Genomic DNA, 24353 nt, shown 5'->3' on the forward strand with positions numbered 1-24353 from the left:
CCGATAGGAGAATAACAAGCAGGGGAGGAGGACGTCCCATTTACGCCTCAAGTCCTCTGGTAGGCTTCGGATCATCCCCTTAAATGTCTTATTGAAGCGCTCTACAAGTCTGTTAGTCTGGGGGTGGTAAGGAGTGGAGAACCGGTAGGTCACCCCACACTCCTTCCACATGGCCTGCATGTAGGCCGACATGAAATTCGTGCCCCTGTCCGACACCACGACCTTGGGGAATCCCACTCGGGTAAAAATCCCCAACAGTGCCCGCGCCACCACCGGTGCAGTGATGGTCCTCAGAGGAATAGCCTCTGGGTACCTTGTGGCGTGGTCCACCAAAACCAAGATGAACCGGTGTTCCGCTGCGGTCGGAGGGTCCAATGGCCCAACAATATCGATACCGACCCTCTCAAAAGGGGTACCGACCACGGGGAGCAGTTCCAACGGGACCTTCAACTTAGTCCCAGTCTTGCCACTGGCCTGACAAGACTTGCAGGTCTTACAAAAGGTGTCTGAGGCAATCCTCATCCTGGGCCAATAAAAATGGGGGACCAACCGTGCAAAGGTTTTGTCCTGACCCAGGTGTCCGGCTAAGGGTATCTCGTGCGCTAACTCCAGCAGGAAGGCCCGGTAACATTGGGGGACCACTATGGCCCTCGAAGATCCATGTACCGGCACCCTGGGCTCACTGTATAGGAGACCATCCTCCCAATACACATGAGAACCTCCCAGCTCCTGACTGGCCACTTGGGCTTCGGCCTGCCGCCGCATGCCTTCAAGCGTGGGGCACGTCCTTTGTGCCTGACAAAATTCCTCTCGGGTAGGCCCTCCTTCCACATGCCAGTCAGCAAGGGTCGGCAAGTCCTCCACAGGAACGACATCTACCTCCGCGGACTCCGGGGGCACCTCTGCGGCCTCCCCATCCATCTCACGGGGCATGTCCTCTACCACCTTCTTCTTTCCATGTTTGGCTTTGGGTTGGGCCCTGATTCCAGGCTCCAACCCAGGGTGAGTTCCATGCCGGGCAGCCATGGACTGCGTGCTTACGCAAGTCCACCCTGGTAATCCCAGCATCTCGGTGTGAGCGTGAAACTCGACATCTTTCCACTTGGTGTGCTCCAGGTCGTTCCCTAGCAAACACCCCACAGGCAAGGCAGGGCTCACAGCAACTTTCAGTAGGCCTTTGACTCCTCCCCACTCAAATGGAACACGAGCCACTGGATAGTGACTCATACTGCCGTCAGCCAATACGGCCGGATGGAACTCCTCGGGGACTACTTGGTCTGGGGACACCAGCCGCCGCACGACAGTGGTCATGCTGGCCCCTGTGTCCCTCAGAGCTTCCACCTCCTCCCCATTAATTCTCACCCTCTGCTGATAATTAGCAGTGTTCGGGGGCAGGGACACTACGGGGACCACCTCTCTATCCCCGAGTGAAACCAGCGACAGGCCTGTCCACTCCCCTTCCCTATCTAAGGGCAGCTCCACCCCAAGCGCTATACTACTCACCCCGGGACTTTTCCCGCCCATTGGGGCTGGGGGTCGCTTGCGACACTTGGGATCTCCCCTGTAGTGTCCAATCTCCCCACATTCGTAGCACCGCACAATCCTTGGCTGCTGACTCCTGTCAGGGTAAGTGGGTCTTGTGGAATTGGACGGGGGTGGGGTTCCTACTCCCTTCCCAAACTTATTTTGGGGACCTTTCGAGAACTCCACCTTTTTATCTCCCCCCTCTTTCTTCTGGGGGAAACCCTGTCCGGCTTTCGAGCCATCTCCCCCGGGGCCCTTGTGAGACACCTGGGTGCTCACCCAAATATCTGCCTCCTCCGCAAGCTCACGGGGGTCCATCAACTTGCGGTCCACCAGATGTTGGCGCAGCTCCGGAAAGCTCTTATCCAAGAGGTGCTCCCTTAAAAAAAGATCGTACAACCCTTGGTAGTCCTGCACCTCGCTGCCACGCACCCAACCATCTAGTGCCTTCCTCGCATAATCAAAAAAATCTACCCATGTCTGGGTGGACAGCTTATGGCTGCCACGAAACTTCTGCCTGTACCTCTCGGGGATTAAGACCAAACTTTTTTAACAAGGCCTCTTTAATGGGGGCATACCTGACCTGATCCGCCTTGGCCAAATATAGCAGGGTGTCCCTAACATTGGGAGGTATATACCGGTATAAACCACCTCCCCAATTACTCTCGGGTACCCCATGGGCAGTCAAGGCTACCTCGTATGCCTCCAACCATTTCATGATGTCGTCCCCCACTGTGTAATTGGCAATTACTTCCTTAGGTAGGTAGAATTTTGACTCGTGAGGTTCCTCAGGTATGCTGCCACCATTGTCCTTGTTGGACACGTTCAATTGGAGGGCGTGTAATTTCAGCTCTTTCAGCTGAAGCTCGTGCGCCAGCTTCTTTTCCTCCATTGCCCATCTCTTGTTTTCCCTTTCCTGTTCCAATTTGGCTAATTCCTTTTCTTGTTCCAATTTGGCCAATCCTTTTTCTTGTTCCAATCTGGCCAGCTCCCACTTTAACTGCCTCTCTTCCCTTCTGTCCTCATACTCCTTTGGAGACGCGCTCCTACTAGACCCTGTCCTACTACTGGCCCCAGAACGTCTCCCTGGGGGCACATTTTCAGACACATCTACATTTAATATGTCGGTCACTTCTTGGGCGCTCTCCTCCTGAGGTGCATCTGGTGCCTCCCGTCCCTCATCCCCTCTCCCTTCTGGGTGGGCTTCTACCCATGCCCTAATGGCGGTGCGGAGTTCCGGTCCTTTGGCCCTCCGCATCCCAAGCACCCCCATCCCCTGCCCAAACTCCCTCAGTTGCTTTACAGTATACCCCTCGAGGTCAGCTAACCGGAATTCCATTCTGGCAGGTGGGGACCTAGACACTAAGGAGAAAATTTCCTAGGGTATAGGTAACAGTTATCAGCTAACCAGGACTCTTGCACTCTCAGCCTGGACAGTGGAAATAATAACGCAGCAATCAACGGTTTCAGAGCTCTGGAACAAATAGGCGTTTAATTGTGGCGCCCTCCGCCTCACGGAAGGGTGCTGTATGGTCACAGGTCCTAAGGATCCCACCGCTCGCCAACAATGTAGGACCTGGGGTCTCCAGGCCCTATGGGGCGGTAACGTGACACGAGCGGTCGGGCCACCAAAGGTCTGTGTGTAAAGCAACCATACAACACGCACCTCACATGGGACGAGGAACACACACAATAAGTGACGCCACACTGAAGGAGTTAGATAAATACTCAAGTTTATCCAAGTAGATCACGTTAAATGCAGTTCATGAGGTAGCAGTACATTTCATAAGCTGATAACACAATTCCTAGCGATATACATATCAGTCAGGAGTTATCAAAGTTGGTCATACCCTAAATGCAATTCATGAAATATCAGTACTGCCTGAGGGACAACTACTATTCATGTAGGTGTCCAAGCGCGCTTCACTTGCCTGTAGCGCCTTAGGGGGGTGATTGCAGCGCTGGCGCGCTAACTGGTGACGACCTCAGAACGGGGCATCTAGCACCGAGAGCTACTCGTAATAGATGACATTTAGCACTTCAATATGGAACATGAATAATAGAGCACTACTCGTAATCAATTGCATGTAGTACTTCAATATGGGCGTGAATAACAGAGCGCTACTCGTAATCAACAGCACGTAGCACTTCGATATGGAACATGAATAACAGAGTGCTACTCGTAATCAATAGCACGTAGCACTTCAATATGGCACATGAATAACAGAGCGCTACTCGTAATCAATAGCACGTAACACTTCAATATGGCACATGAATAACAGAGCGCTCATAATCAATAGCACGTAACCCTTCAATATAGCACATGAATAACAGAGCACTACTCGTAATCAATAGCACGTAGCACTTCAATATGGCACATGAATAACAGAGCGCTACTCGTAATCAATAGCACGTAGCACTTCACTGTGGCACCTGGATAACAGAGCGCTACTCGTAATCAATAGCACGTAGCACTTCACTATGGCACCTGGATAACAGAGCGCTACTCGGAATCAAGGACAGTCAAGGCTTCCCACGGGGCTGTCAGCAGGGAGCGCACGGGACTTGCGGAGCGAGTCTCTCGGGCTCCGGTGCAGTTCGTAGGGCACCGCGCTTCAGTGCAGTCACGGGGACACCAGGGAGGGATCCCTCGGCGGGGTCTCTCTGTCGCGACGACAAGGGGGACTCCCACGGAGAGGGAACCCGGGCTGAGGGTGCGGTGTGGCTCTCAACCAGTAGGGGGCGCACCAGGGACAATCCCAGCCTCCGGGCTTACCTCGTTCTCGGCGTCGGAAGGCGTCCGCTCCAGCGACGATGGGGAAACTCGTCCCAGGCCTCGCGCACCTTCTCACGCAGCTGCGACGGCAGCGGCGGGGCCCCGGGCTTCTCACGGGCCTCGCGACTCTGCAGGGCACTTCTTCCGGCCTCCGGGCCGCGGCGGTGAGCGCGCTGGCTTCCACTTCACAGGGGGATGCTCAAGTTAAGGATGGGGGTTCCGCGCTCAGTGGAGCACGCTGCCGGGGGTCCCAGGCCAGGTCAGGGAGCGCAGGGGTCACAGCGCTAATACCTGGTCGATCCCCGGTGGCTCTTCAATCTGCTTTGTATACGGCTTCAGGGGTCAGTCTGGACACGCAGTCTCAGCGCTTGGCATATAGGTTTAGAGTTCAATCTGGACACGCAGTCTCAGTGCTTGGCATATAAGTTTAGAGATCAGTCTGGACACGCAGTCTCAGTGCTTGGCATATAAGTTTCTGTTCTTAGATGTTAGGTGAAGTCATGTTGGCGCAGATGTATCTGGCGCCCTTAAGGGGTTCTGTTACAGGGGGGTAGGGATGGAGAAGGCAACTAGGTCCTTCCTAGTCAGGCTAGGCAGAGGTTCTCTGGGTCCTCCTACTGCTGGGCAAGATCAGTGGGTTTCACAGGGTCCCTCACTCACTTAAGAGGCAGCACCTAAATCCTTTCACTCTCAGAGGCATAAGTCCCTGGCTAGGCCCTACCGCCTACACTCCTGGTGGATTCTTCCAGCTCTGCTTCACCCCACTGGCCAACTCACCACAAAAAGTTCCCTCCCTCACTTAAGTAGCCCTAGGTCAGGTGACCTCTGGCCAAGGCGGCAAAAGAAAAACCACACCTCCCTTCTAGAAGGTTCCAGCACATTCCAGGAGCTTCCCCACTCTACCTATGGGACAAAAAGGCGGGCTGGTGTCGCAACATTGTTGTGGGGTTCCAGCCAGCTCCTGGCAGCTAGGGTGCTACTATGAAAGACCACTCTGCAGTAGCAGGGGTCTGTGGCAGCCATCTTGGGAGAAGGGAGCACCTGCACCTTAACACTGATTGGCAATGAAAAGGCGCCCGGAGACCTAGTCCAACATAAAAATGAGGGTGGAAAAAATGAGGTACGATCAAAAATGGAAGGGGAGACCACCCTAGGGCTGACAGGTCCAACACCACTGCACTCCGGGGAGGTAATACGTTACCTTATATGTCTGCCATTCCATCCTTATGCGCATTGCTCCCTGATTTTGACATGTCCGTTGCACCCCTTGGGGGCTGACCATCCTTCGATTGCGGTTTCCCAGCCTGATTACTACATGGGATAAGCGTCAGTTCCTCTATCGTAGCCTTCACGGATGTACTCGGATCGGTAATCAGGTTCCCCTCTTTTGAGTCTTCTGCCATACCGGTAACTGCTACCGTCTGTGTTGCCTCAAGTAATGAGTTATTTATGGTATTAATAATTTTACCCTCATGACTACCATTGTCCGCTTTTTCCCTTTGAGTTTCATTCTTTGGGTCACCTAAGGGTGAACATATGCTTGTAATAGCAGGTTGAGTTTTCTCTATTTCTTGAAGGAGTTTTGTTCGGGGATTAATTACCTTCCCAGGAGGCTCGCTTTTCTCCAGTACTGTTTTTACTTGTTTATCACCTTTGGTAGCCCGTAATAAATTGTTTTTACTGTCAGATTTGGGGTCTGACCCCTCTTGCCGCAGTGTGGCAGTCGCAGTTACTCGCAGCTTTCCTCTTCCCCGAGCTGCCATTGTAGCCGGCACTTCTTCCGGGAACGCGTTGCTGTTCCCTAGCAACCATGATGAGATGTAAGCACGCCTGCTCCCTACAACCGCCGTCGGCAGAAGCTGTGCCAGAGCCTCCCGGCGCCCTTCGCAGGAGCCCCCGCGGGTGTACGCCTTATATCCTGCCCACACCGAAGTCTGTCGGGGGCACCCAAGGGCACCACGAATCCCGTCACCGCTCGGCTCCCCTCCGCGCATGCCAGTGGCAGCAACACGTAACGCTTCTTCACCCCGGGAGAGAGGTATGTGAAGATCTCTAGTTCAACGCCATCTTGCCTGTTGACAGATAATCGGTTATTTTAAGAAGATAGGTCAACATAAAGTCCTATAATGGAGAACTATCTATACAGAGAGACCAGGTGGCCTGGTGTTTTGAGATGTGGACTCTAAACATTTTGTATGAAGATTTAACTTTGCCTTCGCTACTATACCAAGTTATGTGGTCTTCAGAAAAGTCTAATTTTCCCCCTGTTCATCATTTCCCCTAAATTGCAAAATTTGGGGTACATTGAATCCGGCACAAAATATATTGAAACATACTTTTTTGATAAGAATATATTAGTCCGCTTCAACTACCACTGTGTTCAAAATCGTAGGTTGGTGGCTCTGGGCAATGTACTGCAGATAGTGTAATGTGGGGAAAAAAAGTATTGCTTGAAACAGATGGCAAAACCTGTGTGATTGTGACTAATCACAATGTAATACTACCTTGAGGTCCTTAACTCTTGCTTTTTTCCACATTTCCACACTTCAGTTTGCGGTCTAATTGACACAAACACTGAGCAACTGGAAGAAATTGCCAGGGCAGAGCATGTTATTTTGTAGGGGTTAGTACTTCATGTTCATTCTTTGCTGCCGCTGTGAGTGCCCGTGCTGCCTAAACTGAGGATTATTCAGATTGTCAATCGGCAAAGAAGGCTGATTAGCCTCCAGAAATGTTTTACAATGAGTAACCTTGACTTATTTTACTTACTCACCTATTTTCCTTTAAAACTAGGAATGTTGTACATTTCACCTGTCCCCAGAATAATTCAGCCTACTTACCTTTACACGTTTCTTCTTTGCAGGAAAGTTGGTAGAGAATAGGAAACATGCAGAAGCCTCTTTACTTCTAGAGCAGTATGCCCAGGTAATGTAATTGCTTCACTTTGTTTGTATTCTTATTATATTTCTGAAAACCTTGTGCAGTGTGGTGTGATTTTAGAACATGTGACATGCATGTTGGCCTTCTCAACTGAGATGAACTTTGATAAGCTGTGCTAAAAGCACCTTCTTTATCCTTTGATGTTTTTTAGGTTGAGCATGGGCAGCGCATGCGCTGCTGCGAGGCATGCAGTATTAGAATATGGCTTTAAAGCCCTGCCCACTCTCCGCCCATATTTGTCATTGGCTTGTGTCATTGTCCTTCGTAAACACTGGCTTGATGGTCATTATTAGGTTTTGTTAGTCCCTCCTTGGTACCATCTTGTCTGCATTTCTTACCTCCTATAACGACTGGATCTTTTACTACTGTTGTGACATGGTATATCTTATTTAGTCTGTAAGCACTCTTTTCTTTAATGGATTTCTCCTACTGCAGGCACGACGTGCGTTCCTCGCCATGCATGCTTTCACTTTCAAGCAGCCCCGGACAATGGCGACTGCTTTTTTTAAGTGAAATAGGTCTCACATTTACAAGAGTTTGAGCTATTGTCATTGTAAATGACAATAGCTTAAACTCTCGTAAATGCAACACCTATTGCATTGCAAGTGCTTGTTTGTCTCTGGTAACAAGTACAAGTTTTAGCATATGTTTACTTTTTTTTGTTGCACTTCTGAACGTAGCTTCCTTCCTTTCAAAAATACTATCCCTGACATCCAAAGACATTTGTTGTAGAAACAATATTTTTTTTTTTTTTAGTTTTATATTGCACAAACTAGACCCGAAGGTATCAGCACCAGTTGCATTACAGACTGACACATTCATTTTTGTTACACACGGGGAGATTAAGTGATTTGCCCAGAATCACAGGGTGTTGTGTCCCTGCTGAGACTCAAACCTGGTTCCCCAGTTTCGAGGTCGACCCCTCTAGCCGTTAGGCCACATCCAATTAGTCTACCAGTCAGCAGATATTTAGACAATTAGATATTCACTGTATGCATTTCTGTACTGTGAACTCAATGGGGCATCGCACATATGCTACTGGTCACGTAACCTGTATATTATTGAAAAATATAGCATTAATTCTCAAAATGTAGAGCCATTCCTTCAGATGAATAAAGTGGGCTTGGGACTAAGATCATAGTGGTCACCATAGCAGGCGGAGAGTAGCTTTGTCAGAGTCAAACTATTTTACGCTTATCATGTAAATTAGAGATTTTGTATTGTAGATGGCCATTTACAGTCCATTTTATTTTGCTGCGCATTTTCATATTAAATAATTGCATTTTTAATATTCAACACATTATTAAAGCCCTGAAGTAACAAAAAACAAAATATCACTGTATATTTTAAATAGAGAACAAATATTAAAGTGTGGCCTACTCTAGAATATTGATCGCTGACCGCGGCTTGTCACAGTCTCTCATATGGGAGTTTTTGGGACTACAATATCTGATTTTCTAATATCTAGTAATTGTTGTATTAAATATTTTGCAGGATTATGAAGATGCAATCCTATTGTTGTTAGAAGGATCCATTTGGGAAGAAGCCTTGAGATTGGTATGTCCATTTTCAAAATATTTTTCTCACATAAGTATTGAAGGATTTGGTTGATATGCAAATAATAAAAAAATGTTTAAAAACAAAAAAAAAGTATTGATGGATTTGTGAGGGTGAGTACATTTTTGAGGTTGTGGTTCACAAGCAGTTTCACTTGGTCTAGCATATTTTCCAGAGTAACGATTTGTGGTTAGCTCTGTGTGTCCGCATGTCACATCAAGCATCAACTTGGGCAATATGGCCCTTTCCTGTTTTTTATGCATATTTTATACAGTGTAATGCATTGTACCTTCGCCACTTTAAGTCAATGTGTTTCAGTAAAAAAAAAAAAAAGCCACAGACAGTCTCTGCTTTTAGTTTAAAACAGTCTAATGCCTATTGCTGGTGGCTCCCATTACTTCCACCCATCACCTTGCAGTACAAATCTGCCTCTACAACTCTAGAACATCCTATCATAAATCATTGTTAGCAATCGTCACTGTTCGCACGTTAGTACTTCCTTTTCCATGCCTCTCAAACCGTTCTCAATTTTGATACATATAGATTAAACCGAGTCAGAAGGTTAATGACGTTTTCTAATAGATACTTCTTCCTGTAGATTCCACATCCCAGGGTCAACACAAGGAGGGTGAGTGGGGAATTATGCATGTGCTTTATAATCTATTTACAGATGTAGGAAAGGACCATCTTTTGTGGTGTTACTCAGATGTTTGCCCTGTCTTTTTTTTGCTGGCTTTAGAACTCTGTGCATTTTACCTCTGCTAACCAGTAGTTAAATTGGGGGCATATATATGTCTGTTTTTAGCGGGCATAAATGGAGAATTAGGCCGTTTGCAATTGCTAAAACGGCTTGAGAAGTGTACCAACCATATTTTGCGAGTCAGTAACCTATTACCGACTCGCGAAATAGGGATTGTGAGTCACTATTAGGAAGGGGCATGCCAAGGGCATCCTTTCTTAATAGCAAGATGCAAAGGCATGTAAAATTGTTTTGCGACCGGAATGCGGTTGCAAAACAATAACAGTTTACCTCCTACTTCAAGTAGGTGGTAGGCCAGTCCTTTGTGACTGGCAACAAAAAAATATTTTAGGAGCAGGAAGTGGTCCCACGGACCACTGCCTACTCATAAAAAATTAAACAGAAACATTTCATTTTTCTTTTTGGAACACATCCTGTTTTACTTTAAGGAAAATGAGCTGCATTAAAAAAAAAAGAACGTTGCTTTATTTAAAAACAAACACAGACATGGTGGTCTGCTATCCCCAGCAGGCCACCATCGCTGTCTTATTGCCCATTCCCAATGGGTCGCAAATTGTGAACTGCCTCATGAATATTGATGAGTCAGGTCCATTGCCATGCCATTGGTAATCGCTAATGTGTCTGAGACATCTTAGTAAATTCCATTTTGCAAAATGAAATGTTCGTACATGTGTCCCTTGTATATGGTACAAAGTATACCCACGGCCTGTAAGTTCGATTCCACTAGTGGACTTCAGCACCTATTATACTATATACTACATTGGCTGTGTAAAATATGGGTTCAGGTCTACCATTGTAGCCTGCCTGCGGCAATATTTAAACTGCACTTCAAGCTGTCAAAATAATCCCTTTTGACAGGTCTAACCCTCCCTTTGAAATATTAATAAGCCACCACTGAGTAGACCTTCTGGCCTATAAGGCAGGTTGCATGGTATTTAAAATTAAGGCATGTAGAAAGTTAATGTTAGACTTGTCTTCACCGTGTATACTACCCAAAGCTATTTTGACTGTAGCAGGGCTTTGAGAAACACTGAGTGCACAATTACAATTTAATAATGCTGTATTCGACTAGAAAACAGCTGGAAATGTCATTCCTTGATTCGTTGTAATATTTATTAAACACATAAGTTCACTGGTGAAGTCAAATTTCTAGTAAATATTAAGGAAAGGGTACTTTTAGAAAGTTACAATTTCTCCTCCTAAGGCCTCTGGATGCTAATTTGCATTAACCTCCAGCTACAGCCATCTGGGTGCTCAAGCCCTGAATGAGGTATGAAAACTGTGCCTAGGGCAGAGAGAAAGACCTGGGTACAGAAATGTGTTTCTGTTCCTCTTGCAGGATGAACATTTGGCCCTTGCCCATGGACTTCATTAACTTCAAAGGTGCCTCTCCGCCACAGGCAAATGTCGGGTGATACCTGAACAGGGCCTCTTCTTTTGTTCCTCCAGTCAACCAGGCTTCAATCCAAGTGGGGAATAAGCTGCTCCCTAGACTGGCTTGAAATGACCAAAGGGGAGGGATTGCTCATCTCCCTGGCCCGCCTCTTGGATGGGCACACAGGCTCTACACAAGGAGAGATGGGTTTCACCATCTTGAATTTAGACAGAGAGAGGCACTGGGGGCTTGTTTGTAGTATAGAGCACACAAGAAATGCTGCAATTGTGGGTAGGGTAACTCCAAGGAACATGCACCTCTATAGTTAGGGGAGAGCCAGGAGTCCCCCGACCCACAAACGTGTACCAGGTGACACCCTCTGTAGAACACTACTAGACCTGAGGAAGATTAGAAGAGGATGGAACCTACTGTTGACAGCGTGAAAAGAGCCCTGAATTACTGGGCTTGCTCTCTCTTTTGTACCCAGAACAAAGAATTGGACTCTAATGGTCGTTAGGCTGACCTCCAGTTTAAGCTACAGGAACACAGCAAGCTACAGGAGGCCTTTTCTACAACTGCCAGCTGACCAGGTACACCTGGACCTGCCCTGGACCCTGCTGATGGCCTCTGCTGGAGTAGGTACTGACTGCTAGTTGTTGTTCCTGAGATCCTGGAATCCTTGGCTGTGTCTGGCTGGACTTCTACTACCACTGCTGAAAACTTAGGACTTTTGGTTCCAAAAACCTCTGGAGCATCTGGACAAACCTGCTATGACGATCCGATGGTGATGCGTTATCACTGGGCTAGAGATTCAGGTTTCTCTCGCTCTGAGCTTTTCTGCAGCAATAAATCCGATTCAGTGGGGCATCACAGAGGAGGTATCCAGCCACTTGGAGCCCCCTTTGGCTACATCTTTGCCCTGTAGGAAGAATCCAAGCTCGACAAAAGTAACTAAGTGCGAACTGGGAAATCTTGACTGGGTGAAGGCGCCAAAAGTGTTCGGGCAGCAATGGGACCTTCTTTGGGTGCGAAATTCAAATTTCTCTTCCTCAGAGCTTTCCCTCCCAAAAACCAACTTGTTTGCCAGGACCTTGTTTGATGGCTATCTGACCTTGTGCAGCCCTCTTCGGCTACATGCTATTGCCTTGCCCCACTGAAGAATTTTGACTTTTTTTTTAGACTGTGACCCAAAGAAAATCTTCCGACCTTGTTGAACTTGTTCTCTGAATCCAGCCCACACTCCATCGCAGTCAACCTCAAATCATGCCTAGGCGTGGTTGGCGCGTAATGCTTTTTGGCGCTATGTTTATAAAAAAAAAAAAACATTCATATTGCTGGTTCCCCTTATTGGATTTTTGTCTTATTGGTGTCAATTAATTTATTAAAATGTGCTCTATTTTTGCAGATTGGTTTGGGATTTGCTTGTATTGTTCTTTTATTTTATTACTGCTTTGTTACTGCATAAATACTTCACACATGGCCTCTAAGTTAAGTCTGTCTGCGCTTTGCCATAGGTACCAGAGACTTGAGCTTAGGTGAATTTAGTGAAATCAGTGGTATTACAGGTGGGTTATCACCCCCTTAACTAATAATACAGTTGCTTACAACATCTATATAAAGCAAGCCTACCATGGATTTTCCCATTATCGATGATGAGACAGCTAACACAAAGTACCACTAGATGACACCAGATGGTGTTTAAAATTAAAAGTGAGAATACTGTCCTCTTTATCTGGAAGAGATGTACCGTGAATCCTGTGTTCATGCGACCTGGCATAAATTAAGTGGGATACCTCATGTATTTTTTTTGTAACCTGGACCTCTCAGAAACTCTTGACAAGCCTGTCTCATCCTTTACTCTTCATTCCTTTGGCTGGATCTGCAACTTTTTGCCGCAATTTACCTTCACTTTTACCAGTTGATGTTGTGGTATTAGTTATGGGTCAGCGAAGTGCCAACCGAAATGACAGACTGGTCCCTTAAAGCACTGGTAATCTCAATTGCTTATTTCTGTGCCTCATACAAGTTACCATCCAGCCCCTCTTCTTGTGTTTCTGGTTGTGGTTTTACATTTTTCTGAGGAGTGTGTCTCTTTCATTAGGCATTCACATATTGTAGGCTGAAGATGTCCTCCACAAATCTTCATGTGTTGTGCCTTTGGTACCTTGACTCCAAGCATGACTCAGCCACATTGACTTGTGTGCTTTAATGCACCCTAAAGTGATGCAGCTGAGTGAGGGAAAACACTTGATGGCCTCAAATAAGGAAACATCTAGGTCAGAGTCACCATTAGGTCCTGGTCTCCTAGATACTTCTGCAGAGAAAGTACCATCATAAAATTGAATTTTTCTTACCTTCTCCTAATATAAACGAAGGTATAGGGATGAACCTTTGAATTAAGCTGCATCAGAGCCTGTTCCTATCTTGAAGAAATTGGCTTTGCAGCAAATTTTACCACATTATGGGACCTCTACAGAGCAAGTAAACGCATTTCACAATTACATGCCTGTGATTCTCTGCAATCAGTCCCTGTAGCTTGCTCTCCACATCAGCCACTCTTCCTGTTGTGCCTTCTGTGTCACCTAATGTCAGTGCCAGCATCTTTGCCCCAACCCAAGGTGCCACTTACAGTTCCACGGCAGTGCTACTGATGCTGTTTTTCTTTGGGGAGGGGGGGGTTTCAAAGAAAGACTTTAACTTTGGCAGCACCTACCTCCTTTGTGCTGTTGATGATGTTAGGGAGGTAGATTACAATATCCAGGATATCACCTATGTATATGACCGATATGATAGTCCAAAGTGCCAGAAAGAGGGTAGTGGATTAGCTCAGGAAGAAGACTTTTTTGACATAAAGAAAATGACCAGGCCTAAGTCTTTTACCATATTTTCTAAACTGTTTAGACTGATTCAGATGCAATAGTTTTTTGGAAGATTGCCCACCCAGGCAAGTGAATGATTATTGCAAGGTTGTTAACCTCCTCTGTAAAGGGCTCTCAAAAATTGTAATTGGTATTGTACTAAGAAAGTGTTAGACGTCTTGCTACATCCCCTGGAGAGAATGGTCTGACCCAGGAAGGTTCCTTGTTGGAGGAGGAGTCCACTTACGCATCCACCATCTGTAAGAGAGCCAAAGTGATAGCCTTTCTTATCACTACACAAGCTCAGTCTCTTTACAGTGAATGTCACAGCCAAGCTGGACTCAAAGCCAGTTTTGCATTTTTATAACACTTTTTTTGGATACCATTTATTCTGCATGGGACAAGCCTACGGCTGTGCCCTTGTAATCAGCAAGTGGCCAGGAAGCTGAAGATGGCACCATCTGGTCCTGCCTTTCTATCTTCATATCCCAAATGTTTGGTTCTCCAAGCCTCATCAACCTTGCACTAAAAATTATATGCTTCTTGTGTGATGGTGTATTACTTTCAAACTTTGTGGGAGGAGGAGCCTAGCGCGCAACCAAGATGGCCGCGTAGGTGCGAGGCTCCCGAGGACCTCCGCGACCTCCTACGTTTATCCTGTCTTCATCCTGCATCGGTTGAGGGGACTGTGTCGGTGAGCCTGAGCCGAGGTGGTACCCGTTTCCCGTTTTCGAATCGGACCTCGGGTGCCGGAGTGAGCACCAATTGAAGTTTGCGGCCTGCTTCGCTCCTGACCCCGGACTCGCGTTTGGGGGCGACCCGGTGGCAAAGTGAACAACAACGGCGGGCTGGGCCTGGCGAGTCGCGTACCCCGAACTTTCACTTTCGCGCCCCCTTGCCGTCTTTGCAGGTGGGATCGCGGCGCTCTTTGTGTTGGGGTGGCCTCGCTGGGTGACCCAGCCCGCCTGCCCGCTGTGGCTCCGCCGTCCTGGGGTGACCCCCCGGAGCCCGTGGCCTTGATTGCTGGCCTTTTACTGCGTGGCTGGTGAGGGTGTGAGACCCGCGACGATGGCCACGAAACAAGATGGCGATCGGTTAAAGGCCAAGTCGACCCGGCGTGGCGCCGCACATCAGGCCAACATCATGGACCGCTACACCCTCCCGAAGGGATCTCCCGGTGGACCGCACAAGTCCTCTGAGTGCCCCCCGGATGCCCCGGATCTGCCCACAGAGCTGACTCTGCAAGACGTCATGGGCGCCATTGCTGAGATGAAGGCCTCGGTGGGCCAGCGGTTTGACACCTTAGCCCATAAAATCGACGCGGTCCTAGTTGATGTCAACCTGGTGAGGGCTGATCTCTCCAAGACCAACGACCGGGTCGATTCTTTGGCTCACACCGCGTCGGGCCTCACGACTGAGGTGGCGGCCCTCCAAACGGAGGTGCACCGACTTCGTCAGGCGAGTGCGCTCATGGATCGGCGCCTGGAGGACTCCGAGACTCGGGCCCGGAGGAATAACATCTGCATCATCGGAGTACCCGAGGGACGGGAGGAGGCGGCGGCGGATCTCTTTGTGGAGGACCTGATCACTACCCATCTCCAGCCTCGGGGGCTGAGCAAATTCTTTGCCGTGGAGAGGGCTCATAGAGTTCCCGGGGGAAAGCCGAAGGTCGGAGCCCCTCCGCGGCCTCTCATTGCCCGTATTTTTCACTTTCGGGACAGAGACGCGATTCTGCAAGCCTCCAGACTGCAAGGGCCGCTTAAGCTGGAGAACATGGAGGTGAACTTTTATCCTGACTTTACCCAAGCGGTCCAGAAGCAGAGACTAAGTTTCCTGGGCGTCAAGCGGCGGCTTCAGGACATGAACTTAAAATACGCCATGCTCTTCCCGGCCAGGCTGCGGATAGAGGTGGATGGTCGCACACACTTTTTTGATCGTCCTGAAGTGGACGGGGACTGGCTGGACACTCTGTCTGGGGGTCGTGATCGGGATGGCGGGGGGGGGCGGCGGGAGGAGAAGGCCCACTGGACCGGGACTGAGGTGTTGATACTGGGCCTCACTCTGGACGGATATGATGCCACTCTCGGCCAAGCTTAGGGTTTTTCGTTTTTCTGTATTCGTTTTTCCCTCCTCTGGAGGTGGTGCGGGGTCTAGAAGGGGTACTCTTTCCTCCTCTAGGGGGTCTAGCTAGTTTCATTATATAGGGGCGACAGGCACACTGCAAGTTGGGGGGGCTGTCTGGGCTCATGCAGGGGTGCAGGGAGGGGGGAGTTTTGTTGGGGCGGTTGGGTTGGGGTGGGGTGTTGTTCGTTTACACCACAAGGCAAATGTATCGGTGTGCTATTTCTAAAGTGCTCTCTGGGGGACGAGTGATTGCTTTCATTTATGATGGGGGGTAGGGGACTGAGTCTTTTGTCCTGGAATGTTAATGGACTGGGGGACAGGATAAAACGAGGTGTGGTCCTGCAGTTCCTGAAACGAATTTCGCCCGATATAGTTTTTCTGCAGGAGACACACCTCATTGGTAACTCCTTTTGTGCTATGAATCGACGGGGCTACCGACTTGTGGCCCATTCGGGCTTCACGTCTGGTTCAAGGGGTGTGGGCATCATGGTCAAGAACTCGCTCCCGTTGGAAATTGATGAGGTGCTCCATGATGACAGGGGACGTTACACGGTTCTGGTGGGTAGAATGGAGGGCAGAGTGGTCGTTTTTGTGTCTGTCTATGTCCCGCCAGGGTTGCAGACGACCACCTTTGCGGATCTGGGACGCCTCCTCCTTGGCCTTCCGGAGGGAATTCTAGTGGTTGGGGGGGATTTTAACGCTGTGGTTTCCGGAATGGAGGATCGTCACCCCCCTAGGGATCTCCCCCGTGCCCAAGCGTGGTTGTCTGGCCTCTTGGATACCTTGGGACTGGTGGATTGTTGGCGTTTAAAACATCCCACGCAGCTACAGTACACCTTTCATTCTGGGGCCCATGGTAGTCTCTCACGGCTAGATTATGTCCTGGTGCCGGCGGCGCTTGCGGGGAGGATAGGGGAGGTGCGCCATTTGGCGCGGGGTATTTCAGACCACTCCCCACTCTTGTTGCACTTTGATATTCTCCCGAGGGGAGAGGGTAGGGTGGTCCCGATTAATCCTTGGTACCTGCGTGACCCCACCATTCGCGCAGAGTTGGTTAAATCCCTTAAGCGATTCTTTGACGATAATGTGGGGTCTGTGTCATCGGCGGTCTCTCTGTGGGAGGCGTTCAAGACGGTGCTCCGGGGGGAGGCCCTGTCCCTTATTTCCCATTCCCGGAGGCGCGAGCGGGAGGAGGTGACCCGTATTGAAACTGAGATAACCGAGTTGGAGGATGAGCTAGAATGTGGGGTGACGGATGACAAATTACATGTTCTCCGACTCAAGCAAGCGGCCTATAAGGCCCTCGTCACGGAGGCGGCCAGGGGCCTCAGTAGAGAGCAACAGGGGAGATTGTATGATGTGGGTGATAAGGCCGGTAAATTGATTGCGTGGCTGGACAAAAAGGAGAGAGCGAGTCGAGTTGTCCCAACGATTGAGAAACAGGATGTGTGTGTGTTACTGAGCCGGAAGAAATTGTTGACTGCTTTGCAGAATATTTCCGTGGGGTGTATTCCCCGGTGTCCTCCCGCTCGGAAGAGGATTCCCATGCCCTGCTCAGAGATATCGCGCTGCCTTCCCTTTCGGAGGAGGACAGAGTGTCGTTGGACGCCGCCCCAACTTCTGAGGAAATTGCCCTCGCCATACGTTCGGTCGCTTCCGGCAAGGCCATGGGTCCTAATGGTCTTCCCATCGAGTTGTATAAGCTGCGACCGGATACGCTGGCGCCACATCTCCGTGCTATGTTCCTCGCGGCCCACTCGGCGGGTTCCCTCCCGCTAGACCAGCGTCTGGCTACTATTGTGGTTATTCATAAGGAGGGGAGGCCGCGGGACCGGGTCACATCTTATCGGCCTATCTCACTGTTGAATGTGGAGCCCAAAATTCTCGCCAAGGTGTTGGCTACTCGGCTGGTTGGCGTGGTGTGCGACTTGATTCACCAGGATCAGTCCGGCTTTATCCCTCATCGCAACACTGCGCTTAACCTGCGGCGCTTGCATGGGGTGCTCGCACGTGTCCCGTTTATACGGGAACCGGCCATTTTGGCATCCCTGGACGCCACTATGGCGTTTGACACACTTGAGTGGCCATATATTTGGGCGACACTGGCGAAGTTTGGGTTTGGCCCGGGATTCATCGGCTGGGTGAAATTGTTGTACTCGGGACCGCTAGCGCAGGTGGTTGTGAACGGTAGAGTGTCGGCTCCGTTTGAGCTGGGCAGGGGCACGCGACAGGGCTGCCCATTATCACCGCTCCTCTTTGCGCTTGCCCTGGAGCCCCTGGCGGAGTGGCTGCGGTGGGAACCTTCTATTCGTGGTCTCCGCTGGTCCCCCGAGTATGAGGACCGCGTATCTCTTTACGCTGATGATATTCTTCTGTACCTGGCTTCCCCACGTAAATCACTGATAGTACTGGTTGATGTATTGCACTCATTTGGCCTCAACTCCGGCCTGGTCATCAACTGGGCTTAATCGTGTGTATATGTCCTTTCTGGGGAGGATCCTATCCTTCCGCGGGGTTGTCCTATTCAGATCGCCCCGCGGGGATTTAGGTACCTGGGTGTCTTCATTACCCTGGACGCGGAGGCCCGATATAGCCAGAACTTGCTTCCCCCCCTCCAGCGCCTGAAGGAGGACGTCGCGCGTTGGAAACGCTTGCCGCTCTCGCCGCTCGGCCGAGCGGCATTGTTTAAGATGATGTCGCTGCCACGTTTCCTGTATGCTTTGCAGAATACAATGGACGTTGTCCCGGCGCGCTACTTTCGCGAGGTGGAGAGTTTGCAGCGCCGACTGTTTTGGGAGGGTCGGCCGCGTATCGCCCTGGCGAAGCTGACGCTCCCGTGGTATGACGGGGGGTTTGCCCTCCCAGATATCAAGCGATATTACTGGGCCTCCCAGCTGGCTGCGATCAATCACGGCCTTTACGGGCCCGCCCTGAACCCGGCCTTTGAGATGGATAAGCTCTTGCTGCCGGGCGGTGACTATAATCGGGCGCTTTATTCTAGCTCGCATGACGCGCGGCTGACGGGCCCCACGGGGGTCATGGTACGGGTGTGGCACACGGCTAACGTGGCGATGGGGTGGAAGGATCGCTTGACCCGGGCGACGCCATTATACGCATCTGAGCGGCTGGGCTCTCTGTGGACCTCGAAGGGCTTTGAGAAATGGGACATGATAGGCATCAGCAGGGTGGGCGACCTCTGGACGAGGGGGGGATTCAAGACGTTCGATGTGCTGCAGACAGAATTCCAGCTGCAGGACAGGGAGTATTTTCGATATCTGCAGATTCGTCATGCGTTGTGCTCCGTTTTTCCGGACGTCGCCTCCATCCCGGAGTACTCCCCGCTAGAAGATAGAGTGCTGGATGGGCATGTACCGGACGGCACTATTTCATTAATTTATAAAAAACTTATCAATGACCGTTCGGGACTGCTGACTAGCCTCCGTGAGGCATGGGTTGCCGATGGACTGGAGCTGGATGACGAGGACTGGGTGTCTGCGGTGGCCTCCCCGAAAGAGGTGGCCATACCGGCCCGCCTTCGCTTCGTCCAGCTCAAGATACTCCATAGGGTCTATGTTACGGGGCCGAGGCTGATGCGTATGGGCTATACTGTGGACGGGTTGTGTAAGCGTGGGTGTGGCTCTTTGGGGACCTTTCTCCATATTTTGTGGGAATGCCCGGTTGTGGCGCGATTCTGGAGTGGAGTGCATGAGGTTTTGCGGGTAGTTACGCGTGTGCCGCTGCTGCCCGAGGCGAGGAGATGTCTTCTGAATGTGTGGGAGCCAACCGACTACTCGGTGCCGTAGACGTGGTGGGTGACTCTGGGATATATGGTGGCCAAACGTGACATTGCTCAACTGTGGGGTTCCCAGAGGTCGCCGACTGTCTCGGCGTGGAAGGATAACATGGATTGGTGCATGTTCCGGGAAAAGGTGGTGTATGTTGCGAGAGGTAAGCCTGGGAAATGGGTGAAAGTGTGGGGCCCCTGGAACGCCTACCGTGGGGGAATTTGTACCCCGCCGTTATTGCCCGATCCGTCACCGGCCCCGTCTCCTTAGCCAGTTTGTCTTTCCGGTTCTGGGTAATGAGTTTACTTAGTCCCCGTCCAGACCTTTTCCCCCCCTCGATACTCCTATGGACTAGTGGGGTCCCCCTCCTCGGGGAGCACATGCTGCTGTTTCCGATTGTGGGTTGCCTTGTGGATTTGTTTTTTGTTGTTATTTATATTAAAAGAAACCGTTATGTGGGGTCCGGATGGTGTGGCTGCCACCGCTTTCCAACTCCTGTGACTTTCCCTCTGCCGCAGCATGCGTGCTATTGTCTGTATCACATGCTCCTTCTGCTTGCTAGCGGCCGGCCTGAAGGTTGTAGGCCCATCTTTGTATATTTTTTGGATTCTGTAATAAACGGTTTCAAAAAAAAAAAAAAAAAACTTTGTGGGAGATTGCCACCGCTTCGTTATCTGAGCAGCTGAAAGAAATTAAATGATAGCAAAGAAGCACCGAAAAGGGATCTGCACGCTGCCCTTGTCTTTCTTGATGTCAAAGAAAGAACCATTCCTGCATGCTTTCAAAGGTAGCTGCCAGGCTTTCCAGCTTTGACTCAATGACATGCCTTTTGATGACCAAGGTCTGATGGGTGAAAAAGGAGGGTCACTCCTTGGAGCTGCACAAATGAAGCAGGGCCACTTCTCTAGGTTTTGCATTCACATACCCTGAAAAAACATTTAATCAGCACAGCAGAATGTAAAGTTCATTGGATATAAATGCGAGTGTGTTTAAACAAAACCCTCTCAAACACCGAAGCAATTTATTTGGCCCTACGGAGGGTCAGGACTTGGCCTTCCGGAACAGCAGCCTTCCTCCTCACCCTCCTCCATTAAGGCTACTGCCACCCCACTCTGAATGATGGGTCATGATGTGCCACAACACCACAGTCAGAGCATGGTCATGTATTGCTTGCCCATGTGGAGAGAGATTACCTCTGAGAAGGCTGACTTCCAGATAACTTCATTTGTAAGAGGCCCTAACAGTCCTCTCTACCTCTGGAAACTCCTTTCTACCCTGGCACTAACACCTTAATGATGATGACAAGCTGTCAGCCTGGCAACTTACTCTTCGGAAGCACGCAAACTTCTCTGTGTAGTGACTCAAGGCTCATCGCTCAGCCCGACCCTCTTCAACTATACATGATCTCTCTGACCAACGTCATCCACGCACACATCAACATCCTCTTTCATGCAGATGACACACAACACATACTTTCCTTCTCAGACATGACCCCCAACACAAGAAACAAGTTCACCATCTGCATGACCGAAGTTGCTAACTAGATGAAAGCCAACTGTCTCGAGCTCAACACCGACAAGACAGAAGTAGTGATTTTTGGAAAGAACACATACCCGTGGTACTCCAGCTGGTGGCTGGCCAAACTTGTACCTACACTCAAAACCAATGCCAGGAACCTTGGAATAATCATCAACAGCAAATTGGCCATGACTGCACAAATCAACGGCATCACTAATCCCTGCTTCCACAACCTGAAGATGGTGAGTAAGAACTTTAAATGGCTCCAAAGCAACACTGGAAAAACTGTCAATCATGCTCTAGTCACCAGCAAGTTGGACTATGTAAACACCCTCTAAGCTGGAATCACCAAGCAACTCACTAGAAGGCTACAAACCATCCAAAACTCAGCGGCCAGACACCTCCTCAACCTCCCACACAGAACCCAAATCACACCACACCTCAGGGATCTACACTGGCGCTCTATTCACAAACGCGCTCAATTCAAACTCCTCATACACACACTCAAGGCAGTGCACAACTAAGGCCCCACCTACCAAACAGTTGCATCTCCTTCCACCAACCACCCATGACACCTCCGCTCTGCAAGACTCCTACTTGTGCACATACCATGCATATACAGGACCAGATCAGGAGGATGAGTGTTCTCTTACATCACTCCAAAAGAGTGGAACGACCTCCCACTCCTCATCAGAGCCTCCTCCTCTCGTCTTGAATTCCGCAAGAAGCTGAAGACCTGGCTTTTCAATTAACCAACTTACCAGATGCATGGCTAGGCACACACATGCTCAGCCCCAGGGTACCCTCGTGGACGATAGTGTGCTTTACAAAAACATTTGGAGCAAGAAGCAATTAGGAGAGTTGTCTGTGCAGAGAGGTATATCTTGTTGTTCCAAGTACTTTTTTGTCCCCAAAAAAGCAAAGACAGCTTAGGCCTTTGCCATCTGAAAAAGATGGTTTTGGTTTCCAATCAGGAGATCGTTTGACACTTCACAATATGCCTGGTTTTCCTGGACCTCCAAAACGCCTATTTTTACATAGCACTATGAGAATTTCTCAAACAATTTCACCATTTTACTGTGGAAGAAATTTTTTTCAATTTGTAATTCTCTTGTTCGGCTATGGCAAGAGTTTTCACAACAGTGATGGCAGTAGGATTAACTCTTATCTACAAGCAGAGTTCATGTTCATTTTTACCTAGAAGATTGACAAACAAAATCTATGCCCAGTGAAACTGTGGTACATCTTCAAGTCACAGTTTCTTTGTTGGAAGAGGAGCCCAATTGGGAAAAACAAATGCTGAGATGTACTTATAGACAGGAAATACGGACAGACCCACTCATGCAGTAGATGAAAGTGCCAAGGCAAATGTTTTACTTGATAACACAGATGGAACATGTCGAACAGGATAGTAGCATCGATAATTAAGTAGCCACGTTTTGCATTAGAGATGTACCATGCCTCTGGTGTGTGACGCCCCACTGAAAGTTCTAACAGGATATAGAAGTGCGCGAATGGATTGAGGGTAGGTGCAGCATGGCAGAGACCTTTTTGAAAGTGTCAAATTACTTGCTTTTGAGGAGGCACAGGATCCGATTGTCATATATTGTCACCATTCGACGTTACCCCAAGTAGTAAGTTAACTTAAAGATTTGCGGGAATAGGCCCTCTCATAGCAACTGCAAATGAAGCAGATCAGGATGGATGAAAGGGGGGCTGAAGAGGACTTGTTGGGCGAGAGACCAACACTCAGGGTTCTACTGAATCCACCAATGCTAGATCATCTTGAGGAAGGAACAGTTGTGACATTGTAGTTTTAGACGAGTCTCACACTAGAGGCTAGCTGAAGCAACTAGAGATAATGGATGGGATTGGGAGAGAAGTAAAAATTATTGACTTAGCTACCAAAGAGAAAATTAGGACACAGATGAGATGCCAAAAGGAGGACTATGACTTGGTGTGCATGCAATGATGTCCCCGTCCTGGAACAAAAAGCCCCTTGACATTAAGAAGAAACCAACAATGAGCCAAATGTCGTAAGAATGCTGGAAGTGATCAAATTAGTACAAAACTATTTTTGAGGATGCTTACATAGAACCTAGCTACACCTGACTGAAGAGACCGAACTAGGCTGAAACCGGTCTTGGGTTGCTTTTGTTCTGGTTCAAAGAGGAGCTGGCTTGGCGATTCAAGTCAGACTGTTCCTATCGGAGCAAGACCAAGGCTGGTTTGCATATGGCTGGGTCTAATGACGTAGTAGAGTGGACAAAACAAACATGATTTGGAATGTTACCACGAACGATTGCCAGTGATTAGACTATTTACAAGCATTCCTCACATCACCTTTTGTGTGTTTGATGGTGACATGTATACCTGTGCTTGGATTATGTTGTTTGTATGTAATTTGTTTTTTTTAGTATTTAAACTCACTGTAAAGTTCTTCTTTCAAATAAATCTGTGGGAGCTTGGTGAAGTAAGTAGAGAGTTGAAGGGATACGCAGGTGGAGGTTGAGCCTTGAAGAGAGTGGCACGGTTGGGCCTGATGGTAGCTATAAGAATGAGCCAAAGTGTTTGGCTTAAAGGTGTAAAAATAATATTTTTACTAGGACATATATACATTTTCACGATGCAAATCTATGGAACTTAAACACATGACAGAAACGTGTTACTTTCAGCAAAAATGTATCGAATGAGTAGGTGGCAGGATACTCCAAGAGGAAGCACAAGACATCCTGGAGGAGAAGTTATTCATAAAAACAGTATTTGGAACATTATGTTCGAGGCATATGAGCTGCAGATTACACACTTTTGCATAGATCGGCATCTGGTGTTGGGCCCGGATGTTTGCAGTTTGTTTTTCCTCTTGAAGTCCTCCCTTGGTTCGTATTGCGCATGGGCTTCGGCTCCATCCTCAGATTGTTTTTTTCCGCCATCGGGCTCGGATGTAATACTTGGCGCTCCGGTTCCGAACATTCCAGTTCGACGATCGAAGCGGAATCCTCGCTCTCCGCGGTATTGTTTAGATACTGATCTCCTCAATCACCTTCTTCTTCGACGCACCTTAGATTCCAGTCATCGACGGCGGTCTTCGGGCCTATCCAGGCTCCGGTCCCGGCTGATGGAAAGAACTCCATTC

The 24353-nt window shown here is 49.0% G+C and overlaps 1 protein-coding gene across 1 annotated transcript in view; it reads left to right on the forward strand.

Annotated features, from left to right (window-relative positions):
* The window catches only part of ELP1 (elongator acetyltransferase complex subunit 1), a 754242-nt gene that overhangs the window by 591834 nt on the left and 138055 nt on the right, over positions 1 to 24353 (forward strand). Inside the window, exons 29-30 of the mRNA XM_085636502.1 lie at positions 7164 to 7225; positions 8735 to 8797. Coding sequence (XP_085492628.1) covers positions 7164 to 7225; positions 8735 to 8797 — 125 coding nt within the window. The remainder of the gene's footprint in view (positions 1 to 7163; positions 7226 to 8734; positions 8798 to 24353) is intronic.

This window comes from Triturus cristatus, chromosome 2_1 (genome assembly GCF_964204655.1).
Source record: "Triturus cristatus chromosome 2_1, aTriCri1.1, whole genome shotgun sequence".
In the NCBI taxonomy this organism is placed as follows: Eukaryota; Metazoa; Chordata; class Amphibia; order Caudata; family Salamandridae; genus Triturus; species Triturus cristatus.